This window comes from Neodiprion fabricii, chromosome 3, assembly GCF_021155785.1.
Source record: "Neodiprion fabricii isolate iyNeoFabr1 chromosome 3, iyNeoFabr1.1, whole genome shotgun sequence".
NCBI classification, from domain to species: Eukaryota; Metazoa; Arthropoda; class Insecta; order Hymenoptera; family Diprionidae; genus Neodiprion; species Neodiprion fabricii.
Window position 1 is genome coordinate 33,919,638 of NC_060241.1, and position 13,080 is coordinate 33,932,717.

The 13,080-nt window shown below is 34.1% G+C and overlaps 1 protein-coding gene across 2 annotated transcripts; it reads right to left on the reverse strand.

The window, feature by feature from the left end:
- Positions 1-710: 710 nt before the first annotated feature.
- On the reverse strand, positions 711-12,996 carry LOC124178197 (exportin-1). Of its 2 annotated transcripts, none has more exons than XM_046561428.1 (14): positions 12,860-12,996; positions 10,829-11,063; positions 9,864-10,058; positions 9,422-9,772; positions 8,298-9,020; positions 7,868-8,102; positions 7,574-7,737; positions 7,185-7,319; positions 6,937-7,080; positions 6,542-6,688; positions 5,938-6,186; positions 5,533-5,785; positions 5,151-5,401; positions 711-5,004 (listed from the first exon to the last, which is right to left on the reverse strand). In XM_046561428.1, exons 2-14 carry the CDS (start codon positions 11,024-11,026, stop codon positions 4,858-4,860), a joined length of 3,192 nt encoding a protein of 1,063 aa, XP_046417384.1. In that variant the 5' UTR covers positions 11,027-11,063; positions 12,860-12,996; the 3' UTR covers positions 711-4,857. The 2 variants fall into 2 exon arrangements, with proteins under 2 accessions (XP_046417384.1, XP_046417385.1); XM_046561429.1 differs by lacking the exon at positions 12,860-12,996 and adding an exon at positions 12,592-12,842.
- Positions 12,997-13,080: the final 84 nt, after the last annotated feature.

The window sequence follows — 13,080 nt, forward strand, 5'->3', positions numbered from 1 at the left end:
CCAACTATAAGTATATTGCTGAGATTGCATTACCGGTAAACGTTCGAAATTTTATTTCTCTCTAAAGTATCTTAGTTCCTCGCAAGTTTCTTTTAAAAAACAGGTCATCAAAGTTTCGAATAATTTAACAAATTGAAGAAATCAAAATATTGTACACTTTTATCTAAATTGCAAATTGCGCGATCGTTGCTCAGTACATTTCATATAAGACTCAACAATGCTTATAATGAAGCATTCGTTGTTTTGTTCTAAAATGAATACGAAGGATTGCGTGGAGCTTTCCATTATCTGATATGGCTGTTAAGTTTTCGTCATTATTTGTGTACATAGTAAGCAGCTGTAAATGCAAAGTGTAGCATACAGTACTTCTAATTAAACAAACAAACCAAAGACTGTGAGCAAAGCAGACCACTGTACTTATTTGCAGCCAACTCTACGATAAAGCCGAACCAAAACTATTCTTTCAATTATTCAATTTTATTTTGCGTTTTTTTTTTTTATATTTTGTACATAGCAATTATACAAAAAAGATTTTTATTGTTATGTATACTATTTAGTATAATGTTAGTGATTTGATAGGATAAATCAAGTAACAGTTGTTGGGAAAAAAAAAAAAATAAATGCTTTAAAATTATCAAGGAAATCATGTCTTGAGTAAGTTCAAAGCAGACATATCGTCACATAAATGATTAAATATGATCACCAATCTATCACGCTTTCGTTTTTTTATTTTTTATCACGTGTATAACTGGAAACAAAGACTGTATGTGATATGAAGATGAAATACATAATAGGCCTTTGCTCAAAATGCCTAAAAATATGTATTATTAGACTGAGCGTTTTTTGTTTTCTATAATACCATTCCTTGAATTATTATAAATTTTTTTTCAATTGTAGAACACATTGTTAGATCACTCGATCACACAAGCTTGTAACTAATGTAAGCAACGCAATATAATGTTATGCCGTAGTTATTTACATTGCTCAAACTAATCTGATTACTAGTTATTACCTATATTACATTCATGATATCAACTCATATAATAAAATGAATAGTGAGTAGAAACGCTTGGTGATCATATTAACACTTTAAACACACAGTAATGTCTACTTCGTACAAAATATCTTAAAAAATATATCATAGACAGTGTTTGAAAGGTTTTTAATCGTCAAGCTGTTTTGCCAATGTTTCATAATTACGGGGAATTTTAAAACTTAGATATCTTATTGATAAATTTTTATCGTAATATCTTGTTCTCTCCTAATTCATTAATCATGAAGATTTGATAATCCTGTACAAATTCAAAATCAGATAAGTTCAGCTTAGTTCAAAAAAAGTTCGTGTATGTTTTTAGTAACAATTCATTAATATATTCTCAATAATTGAATATTGGTTGCAAATAAATACAGCTTATTATAAACACATTGAATCACGTTTCCTAAATTTTTTTTTCTATGCTTTTTTTAAATCCCTTCTTTCCTTCTTTCCCCAATCACTCTTCAAATACACAGGCCACCAGTAGCTTTGCTTGAAGCCTGGGTCGCATAGTACAAGTGTAATGGCTCCATTGTACCAAGTAGAGCGACTGCCGACCGACATTATACTAGCACAACTGTTGATATTATCATTATTACTATTACTATTTTTTTTTAACTTAAATGCAGTCAACTGAAATGCGATTTCAGGCTTGTCTACGTAGTCACAGTTCTGCAAGCCTAACTCCACCCACCAAATAACACAAGTGATATTACATTGGCAGTAAAAGCTGTACAAAATAAAGACAAGAACTAAAGTTACTCGAAAAGTTGACAATTTCAGAATAATAATTACGGAGAAACGTCACGATACAATCTAGCTATTATTACATTTCAACAAATTATTAAAACCAGCGTCATTGTTTCTATGAACTTAGATTACAGTAGTACCGGTGCACCTCGAATTTATTCCGTCCTAGTGTCATATGTAATTTAGATTTAGAGAATAAACCTTTACATGTGGAAAATGGTGTAAGAATTTTTTGTCTTTAAGGAAGCAATTATTTTTTCATTAAAGAAGTTTACATGGTCAAGAAAATTGCAAGAATACTTTGGAATAGGTGTGAAGTAAATATGGTCACATAAATAAGTAAGAGAAAAACATCAACGAATGTAGGTAAATGTCTCAAATAACAGCAATAGAGAGCTCAAAACTTGATGGGTTACGAAATTCTGTGATAATCTTGTTTATTTTAATGGGGTAACGAATGTACGCATTTGCACACAATTAATGTATACTATATCCTCTGAGCTTTGCTGATTTAGGACTTCATGAGTCTTTTCTTAATTTTATTAATTTCGGCAACACTAATTATCCACAAATATGTATTGGCTATACGTATACTGTGAACACTGAAAATTTTAGTTTGCTTCACAAACAGCAGGTGATTGAATACTGTAGATACTTTGCAAATTGCGACGACGGATCAAAATTGTTCTATTGTAACTGAAAAGTAGTATAATAACGAGATAAAAAGTGTTGCATGAAAAATATTCGCAGTTATTCTACAAATGCCTAATAACGAACCACAATCGTGAGATAGATTTCATTTTGGTAGGATGAGGACTGTTCCTATAAAACAACAATGCTTAGTTGTGATAAGTTTTAATTTACAGGATGCCAATTTACGACTCGCAATGCATATTATAAGTAGTAATAATGTAGTATTATAATACAACTTCACTCGGATAAAAACACACATATTCGCCTAGCACATTTATTTCACTAAAACCCTGCCGCAACGACACTATTTTATGCAATTAATATTCAAAATTCATACACCAAATCTCGATAGTGTATTCTAAATAATTACGTTCATGAAATATGCAAATCAGATTCAGTATTTTGTTACACTACTTCTTAGTGTAATGTACTACTTTAGATTACATTGACAATGGTAGTTAAGGTGGCGTGTGATTGGGCGCAAATCACCATATTTAGCCTAGTATTTTGCAGCCCCACTTCACAAACTCTATGTAGTATCTAAATGGAACGCGACATTGGTCCTGAGTTTGCTCGTTACTTCAATTTTGTGTCCTGCACTCGATCTCACAACACCCCAAGTAGCACCTACACTCGACGTCTGCGACTGTTAAATATAATTATTTATCTATTCACTCATCAATATAACTCACTGACAGATTCATTTTTTATTAGGCGTTCACAGATTCGGGAGTTGCAAATATTGAGTCTATGCTTTGTTAGTATTCAAATGAATGTTGATACAATAGAAAACAGTTGAAGGGTTCATAATCTCAAATCAAAGCAAAATTTAAAGGTAACGCAAAAGAGAATGGAACCCGGAATGGCATTCATGCAGTGCGTGTATGATAGGTACATAAGATGTCATTTAATGCGTAATGAATCGCAGTTCAATTTGGCAATGAGTATGTTACAAAATAACTTCATATTGCAACTTTAGTCTTCTGGCTTTGATTCGATTTTATTCATTTATTTCTGTGATATTATACCATTTAATACTTCACACAGTAGGATTATTATCCTCCAATTTTCTCTGATTTTGACCTAAAATTTAAATACAATCACCCCTTTTTCAAGTGATATCCAGTATAAAAAATTTACATTTCAAATTTACATTAACAGGTTTTTTTCGATCAGACTTCTAGTTGATAAATTTAAGGCATTACTAGATTCACGATGTTTAACCCAATTTAGATTTGCAGAACTCAGGCACAGCTTTATTTGTCAGTAAGTACAACTAAACATTTTATTGACGCAAAGTTCAGTATGATTTCTGGCTATAACACTGACATATTATAATGTTCAAGCTTGATTTTGATTAGCAAAATTATTCGAATGAAAAATTTATTTGATACGTTTTTTTTTCTTTTTTTTTTTGTAACTGAATTCTTTTTATGGAGAAAAACCTTGCATTCTAATAATTTTTGAATCCAATTTTCCCACCCAATAATTCATTTCGTTCAATTTTCATACAGACTATTGTACAAACTGATACTAATAGTGAATTAACAAATGCTGTACAGCGATACTTTCATCAACCATCATAATAAAGAGGGTAATACATACCACGAAGAGTACTGGACCCATTTGAAAAACTTTACTAAATTACTGTATCTCCATATAATTATTGCGAAATATAAAAAATACTGCTGCAGACTTGCAAAGTATTAATCTTACTATATTCACCCTATTATAAGATTTTCGAATTAATGAGAGAAAATTAGAAATAGAGAAAAAACCCCACAACGAAAACAAAAGAATCAGTAGAAACGTCACTCGTTGCTTCCAGAATGAGAACATTCAACCATCATTGGACCATTGAAGAACTCGTATAAAATGAATAGTCCAATATTACTTATGGCATGGTACTTCCACGTTAATGATGCACGCATACGGGTATACTACGAACAATTACAGATATCAAACGCACGAGAAAACGAAAACCTACCGATCATACTATTATGCAAAAATCATTCATTTTATTCTTATTCTTATTATTATTATTATATTTTTTTCATCATTTATTACTCTTAGACTTAATCTCGTAGAATTACTAAGAACTCCGATACACGAAATAGCGTCGGCGAGCAGGCATTCACATCTTACCCACAACAAGAACTCAATTTCATCTCGAATCCTATAACAGACAAACAAACAATCACCTCCTCTTAGCTTACCTCGTTAAAGGTATAATATTTTACACTTCTTGGCTCTGTTTAAGTATATAATATGTATCTGGGCGGTGGTGGGGGTGGCTGCAGATAAAAGGATACAGACGTATCTACAGCAGAGCACATTTCGATCAGATTTGTTGGGGTACAGTAGGGGCTGCGGGTGATTCAGTCCTGCATCTCCTCAGGCATCTCGTGAGGATTGAGGATACCCGGCACTGCCATTTGCTGTCGTCTCTTAACTCTCTGCGCATTTCGTAGGGCCGTTTCCCGCTCTTCCAAGTACAAATCTGTGTCATCTTCACCCGTGTATTCCTGCACACAAAAAATCAATCGGCATTATAATTAGCCAAAATAACGTTTGTCATTACCGCACAAATGACTAGAGCTTCAAGGCTATATTTTAAATATTCTAAACAATAAAGAGTAGGTATTTATATGTCAAAACATTCAATACTTACTCGAATTTGAACGAGGAAGTCCCTAAGATGCTCCTTAAATGCAGGTATGTCTTGGTCAAGATTAAATAGGCCCTGCACCGTGATCTTTATCTGATTATCACTTAGATGTGGAAATGCGGCTCTTAATAAACTTGCTACAAATTCTTGAACATATAACGTATTATCTGGTACAGGTCCTAGTGGCACTTGAATCCTTCCTAATTCTACTAACGTAAACATGTACGCCAGAATCGTTGCATGCATCGTCAAACCTAAGTTAAAATAATTCGCAATTACTACACAGTGTACACACTGTAACAAATATTTATTCAAACGTTACAGATTTTTTTACCGTAAGTAAATACTTCGAATTTTTTAAATTTCTTCAACACTAAGTACTTACCAGCTGTGTGCGAGGTGTCTGTTACGACACTGAATATGTGTTGTAGAATGTCAGTAAAGTATGTTTGATAAAAACTCTGTGCTGCTTGATTATGCATCTCAAGGTTTTGTATGAGCTGATAAAGTATTTGTAGTCCAGTATCTGCGACATTTCTCATTGTGTGCTTAAATGCCCAAATAATGGAGTCAAGAACCAGCTTAAACTGAGCTGGAGGGATTGACAGGAATGCAGGGAAACAGTGGCTATTCACTGCCTGTGGACGACAAAATATGGAAGATTAAAAGCATTGTACAGAACAAGACTATCATATATGGGAAATTTATAAAATAGTTTCTCAGTTTTTTTCCAACGGGTATTCTTATACAAAGAAACTGAAAATTCAATTACTCAAATGAGAAACGTTACCTGCAGTAATAGGAAGAAGTTTGTTCGGTGTTCAGGGAATTCTTCGAAGTCTTTATTAATCATTTCAAGAGTGCATTCGAAAACAGCGTCAAAAATTTTGGGTACTTCGCTTGTGATGTGCGCCTCTAATTTGTTGACAATAGTAGCCATTGCACCCAGTACTTCGGGCTCCCGAGCACAGTGCACATTTGTCTTCTGATAATCAAGCAAGACTGCGTCCAATAATGGAGGTATGAAATTTTCCAAAACCTGTTCAACAAATTTATTAAATTTTTATTACTGCCAACGTCAATATGTGAATAGTTTTTGAATTGAATAAAGAGAACCAGACAGGTAGTGAATTGAACTGAGGGCGTACATAGAATACTCATATGAATGCCAACTCTAATCACAGGTACATCACAGAATCTAAAAATGATTAAAATCACTACACTGATTAGTAACTGTTGTATTCAACATATGCTTTGAAAAATGTTACTAATTAGATTGGACTCTACGCTCTGGCTTAGAATACACCGAGTAAAGAATCAAATTGAGTCACTCCGTAAAATGCTTTCTATGAATAAGTAATGAGGGAGGAGTGTTTCAAAAAATAAAAACTCACCATTTGATGATCGTTTGATCTGCTGACCCAATCTGAGATTAATTTTAACGTTTCCTTTTTGACAACTCTCATACTTTTGATCAATGGCTGTTTCATAACCATTTCTCCATTTAAAGCTATTGCTGCAGTTATGTTTTCACTCATAACCTGGAATATTAAATTCACGTTCAGTAGGATAAGAAAAATAACAATACTGAGAGATGTAGAAACACATATATGATTAATTTTAATCAACCATAGACTTCGTAAGTATTTGAAAATATCAATTTATTAAAATTACAAAAATGGCTATCAACTTTATTCATTGTCGACTTATTACATATTCACAATGCTACTCCACAGTTAGTTCATCTAGTTTTTTTGTTCGTAATTTTGTAATAAAAAAAATTGCTTACCTTGTAAACATTTAACATATCTAAATATATTCTTCCTAGCTGCATGACGTAAGAATGTCCGAGAGCTTTGCAAGCTCGAACGTTTGTTTTTAGAATGCTAGCAAGCTGCTTGACAGCTTCTTGATTCTTCAATATATCAACATTCTAAAAAAAAATCCGAAGTGATGAGTATTAGTATTTTATGTAGATTATTTCACTTTTCCTACTTCTGCAATTGAATAAATCATACAGACAGTTTTGCTAATTACCTTTGATGCTTGACTAATTATATCATCCCAAACTTGATTAGGCAAAAGCATATATTTCTCTATAAGCTGTTCCTGTACACATGTATCAGCTTGAGCACTAATCATGTAGCCAACTGCCTCGTAAAACGTGTGCACCTGTACAAAAAAAAAAAAAAAATTTCGACTGTGAAACACAAGTTTTAAGGGGTTCTGTTTCAAATAAATAGTGAATTCAAGATTTCATTAGTGAATAATACTTCATTTTTGCTTGAACTAACTCGAGTTACGGATCTCCTGAATAATTATAATATCAAGATTTCTTTTTGAACAAACTCAAATCAGAAAATTTAAAACGCAACGTTTTAGGCGGTTTGATCAAATATACTGGTGGGTAAAAAGATTGGCATTACCTGCTGGGTTTGTAGATCGCAAATAATACTGCTGATCGTAGACAGTATTTCTTCGATAAACGGCATAGCTTCGCCAACCTGAATAGTTACGAAATGTCTTCTGCACTTCAATGCTATTTTGATAAAAGTATCACAGGCCATATCTTGTACTCCATCGTGTGTTTCTATAGGGGATAAAATGGCATAGAAAATTACATTAATGAGATACTGAAGTGGAGTTGCATTTACAACGGATAAGCTCAATAGTTACATGTAGACGGAGCTAATACATAAAATGAAAAATGCATCTCTCACCATGCATGAATTCGAATAGCTTATTGACAACAGTCTTCAGAAATTTCCAATGGGCTCTCAAAAATCTTGGATATTGGCCCACAACGTACATAATGTTACTTGCAATGATTGCTTTGTTATCTTTGCCTTTCTTCTGCTCGCACAATCCAAGCAAGTCCTTGATTACTGTTACTAAGAATCGTTTTTCATCTTCCTCGTGCATCGCACCTGAGATACTCCCAATTGCCCAGCATAACTATACCAGGAAAATAATAGTTACATCTGTCATACCGTAATCCATTTCTTGTTAAGTATATTCGATTCTCATCAACAATGCTAAGTTACCAAAAATTCAAAGCACAAACTCATAATTTATTTACTTTTTGGCATAATAGTACATGCACTTTCAGCGCTTACAGTCTAAAATAAATGCTATTAAATTCGAGCTTACGGTATTGAGATTCTTCCAAGACCACTCCGTACCATTGACTTGGTTCTGTAATTTTTCGGTCATAACTCTCTCTGTGTCAACATAGTCGAGATGCGTTAGATAAACTAAGGTCTCCCTCATGTTTTTGTAGAGGTTGATTGAATCGGTATCTTTCATGAATTCTCTGACGACTTCGCCATTTTCGTTTTCCACTACCAATACTTCTTCAGGCTTAGCCATTCGACTGATCATAATATACCGAACCTTGGTCAGCACAGGGAAATAAAATAGCCTTCGTGGTGGTATGGCTAAATTATTTTTATTTACGAACAAAGGCGATGGCGTAGTGAATGGGTTTTCTCTGTACAAATCGGCAGCCAGTCCATTCCAATATTCCAAACATATTTTGAATATCTCAACTTCTTCGACTTCGGAAATCAGCACAAGGTAATGAAGAGCTTTTAAAAGTGTTTCATTCAGTTGCTTTTTTTCAACAAGCGGCCCATGTTCTTTTAGATATGTGCACAGAAACATCGCCAAGTTCTGAATGAAATTCTGTTCTTGATCCTGTCCTACTGCATACGCATCACGGATATTCGTTTCAAGTGAAAGCATTTGCTCCAATTGCTGCATTGTATTAGCAAATAAAACCACAAACATCTCGTCGTAGCTTGTTACTGTGACTGCAGCTATTTCAGTTAAACACTTTAATGTAACATTACGAAATATCGGCACGTTCAAAAACTGAAAACAAAATTACTACTTAGTTTTCCAGTTCTGCAAATGCTAATAAACAAATTTTGAGACTGAAAAAGATACATTTTTTCTAATTTTCATTGTGGATTGGAATGTTCAAAAGGGTTTCTAGTTTGAAATTTTTATCCTTGAAGTAGAGTTTCATTTAAATTTTGAGTGTTACATCTCACATAAACATAGAAATTAGAAAATTAATAAAAATGCTATGTACCAAGTGAAGCATATTAAATAATGAGTATAATATTTCGAGTTACAGTATTGTTTCAAGTGAATTGAGGAAAGTTCCTTCAAGGGGAAGTTTGCTTACATTTATTATGATAAAACACGAATTGCCACTTTTCGTAGCACAATAAATTGAAAATTCTGTTAGAACATGAAAATTTGGCTACCTTGAAAACTAGGGTGTTGATCAACTTGGTTTCAAATATGTATCCAAGTGGAATCCAGTTGAGGAATCTGAGAAGAGTTTCGAGGGTAACAGCAACTAGAGGAACATTCTGTGAGTTGTCCATGACAAATTGACAAAGCTGGAATATTTGAGAGAACTCGCTACACATTGTATCCTTCAAGTGCTTAGCCTTTGTCTGCGTCATCTGACCACTTGAAAAGTCAAACACTTCTTCGCTGAGAAGTTTCAGAATAGCCATATTATTCTGACATAAGCTTTCGTTGGTTTTACTGGCACCCACAATGTCACCTATGAAGGATTCCCAGTTCTTTGGCCATTCTCGTTTTAGAACCTAAACATCAGCATCACGTGTTAAATAGTGATAATAAGTATTCCCGCAAAGAAAACAGTTTTCTTTTATTTTATTTTTTTTCAATTATTACCTGCACAAGGATCATATTCAGCTTGTTTAAGTAGACCTTAGAGGCCTCCATTGTTTCCAGGTCGCTACTAGTTTTGATGATCAACCCGACAATATACTTTTTAATACCCTCACATTGATTCCTTGGTAGAACTTTCCACCGTGTCTTGATAACCTGCTCTAAGATCTGTAGTGCGTAGTACTTTGTTTGTTGATTCTAAAGAATTAATGAAAAAGTTAGACGCATTCCTGTTTCATTCACATACTCCGTTCATTCAAGATTCTTTATTTCGGAGAGAAAAAAGAACATCATAAGGACCATTTTTTTTTTTTTTTAAATCACTGTGAAATTGACATGATCATACTAAACTTTCAGAGTTTTGAGGTTTTTGGGAACTCGTAATTTAATTCTATCTTGATTCAACTGTTCCAAGATTGAAATTTTATACAAATTGTTAGAACCACTGAAAAAAATTAGATGCTGAAGGTTTCCACTTTTATTCTGAAGTTTACTTATTCCAAAATGTTAACTTTAGTGAGAACTATTAATTCTGTGCAGCTGAACTTTTTTCTATGTCTAAAATAAATTCCAACTATCCAAAAAAAATAAATTGATACTCTTCTTACTTTCTGGTCTATAGAATTTCGCAATCAATTTTAAATTTTCGAAATCACCAACTTGAATGGCTAACCATAATAATTTGATATTTTTTTTTGTTGCAATACAATGAAAAATTGAAGGGAATTATTTTTATTTGGTAATTTATGTCAAATAGACCAAAAAGGCAATGGTGCTAAATTTGGCGTGAATAACTTTCAGCTAAGAGTTACAGAATTAACCAAATCATTTATGGTGATGCTAGTGGAAGGCATGACCATGTCTCTCTACATTGACAGCTGTTGATTATGAAATGATTACTTGAATAAAAAGATTTTCACACTTTTCATTCAATGGTCAAAGTTTTCTCTACAATTGGCATAACTCACCTGTGAGTATTCTAAGATGGTGTCAACTCGTGTCCACGCATCTGGATGTTCTTTGAGGGTGGTTAGCACTTCCTGAGCAACACGCTGTTGTTCACCAACCCCAGTATACATGCATCCGACTATATTATCCAGGAGCGTGATGTCCAGCTTTTGGTTGAAGTCCAATAACTTGGACGCTTGCTCTGCAAGTGTCGCCATTGCACTCACTTATTACCCTTGCTTTCACACACTCAATCTGCACACAAAAAAAATATCATTATTTGCATTGTTACTTGTAATGCGTCAACAGTGGTGAGCCTGCACTACGACTCTAGTAAATATTTTAGTTTAGAGGTTGCTGCTGATCAAATAGAGACTAACAGTTGCATGTAAACAGTAGAATTGTGGTAACTAAATTTTAATGAATACTGATAACTTATAATCATAACATTCTAAACAAACAATATTTCCTAGGCAATCTTATTTACATATGGGTACCTAAAAACAAAGTGCCCAACTGAGGGACTAATTTTTTCAAGTTTCTTTTTACCTAACATAATTTTTAAGCATAGCTCGTGCAGCGTAGAAGGACACAAAAACTAAGGTTTTAGAATATATGTGAAAATTTGCGAATTATGATAAATCCGGAAGCATATGGTCTGACAACGTAATTTCAGCTTGATAGAATAAATAAACAAAAATTACAATGTAAAAATGTTCATTGACCGCTATAGAATATGTTGTTCCCAAGTTGTTTCGGTGTGCACTTAAACAGCGTTTGTTAGCAAATTTGATAACTGATCAATATTTGCCATGAAGTATGATGCACTTGCGGTTCAATCATTACAATTTCAATGATATTGAAATATGAGACTACATGGAAAGATTCCAAAGTGCTTAAGAACAAAATAAGCAAAAGAAAAATAATGAAAACATCATTAACTTTCGAATTGATTTCTCAATGATTAATTAAAATTAGATATCAAAGTTTAAGCACATGCCCCGACATGTGTAATCACGTATGTTTGTTTATTCAATGAGGACAATACATTATTTGTTTTTAGATTAAATTTCAACGCAACAACTCTCAATCTAAGAATATTTTCATTTACTGATACAAGATTTAAAAATTTGTAAGTACGATGCTTGGTGCACCTAGTTTCCATCCAATTTTTGATACCGATAGCATCGAAATTGATCTTGCTAAGGAAACATGCCCAAAAAGTCACTGAAATTCTGAAATCTGAATCTCAAAGAACCTTCAAAAAAGATGCATCCATTATTCTAAACTTCATGCCATACATAATGGGATGGTGCTTGATGTATACTTTGTCTATTCAGAAGAGAGTTGGGAAGGGGAGGGAGGGGAGGGGGGATCATGTGCCATGATTAATTAGGGGATAAATAAATTTTCCGAACAAATGTTGAGAATTCAAGGAGCCCGATTCCTCCGCGTGCCGAAAAAACGGAAAAAAACCGAAAATGCTAGGAAGCGTGCCGCAGGGGAGGTCACCGCACTGCGACCGACCGAACAACCGACCTAACCTACATCTGACAATCGCAAACAAGGTTATGTGAATTTCGGATTTTGAAATATAGTGTAATATTTAGAGTGGAATCGGATGAGTAGAGGAAACGATACTAACATAATAAGACTCGACGACGACTACTGGAGTTAGGTTAAATAGTGTAAATTCGGTCGTCCAGGAAGCCCGGCTGCCGTTTTTCCATTGCGTCGTTGCCCGTTGGGCGAAGGTGATTTGAGATTGAAGGTTTTGACCTACCGTATAAACTCTTTCATACAGCTTCCCGTCCCCGGGGTAAAAAAAAGGACGTTTTATTTTCTTTCTCTCGCCAGTCGTTACGTTTCAGAGTAATTAACCACAAGCACAAAAGGGCTAAACACACAAGTCGACGATTCCCGCGCGCTACACACTTCTCGCTCCTCGTTCCACACACTCGCAGTTTCGCTCTTTCTCACTCATTTCTCCAACTCTCTACTTTCTCTCTCTTCCACTATCAGAATCAAATACACTAAAATAATATACCCACCGAGGCCGATGTACGTCAAACCTACTTTCCCCAGGTTTCATGCGAATTTCATGTGATTTTTTCCACCGATAATACGAGCAAACCCGTCAACTGTGTCGTCGCGAAACCCAACCTAAAGATTTTCGAAAATAATAACAAGATGGCCGAAAATTTTACGCGACAAATGCGGAGAAACAACGTTCACCATTGGTAGGCTACACCAATTTCGACCAATCCTCAAT

What these genes read in the sequence shown, in the direction of transcription:
- LOC124178197 (XM_046561428.1), bottom strand. Translation starts at nt 11,026, where the DNA reads ATGGCGACACTTGCAGAGCAAGCGTCCAAGTTATTGGACTTCAACCAA. An exon ending in GCTATTCGAATTCATGCATG is followed by an intron (nt 7,738 to 7,867) that starts GTGAGAGATGCA and finishes TATCCCCTATAG; the next exon opens with AAACACACGATGGAGTACAA. An exon ending in AGACACCTCGCACACAGCTG is followed by an intron (nt 5,402 to 5,532) that starts GTAAGTACTTAG and finishes ATTTTAACTTAG; the next exon opens with GTTTGACGATGCATGCAACG.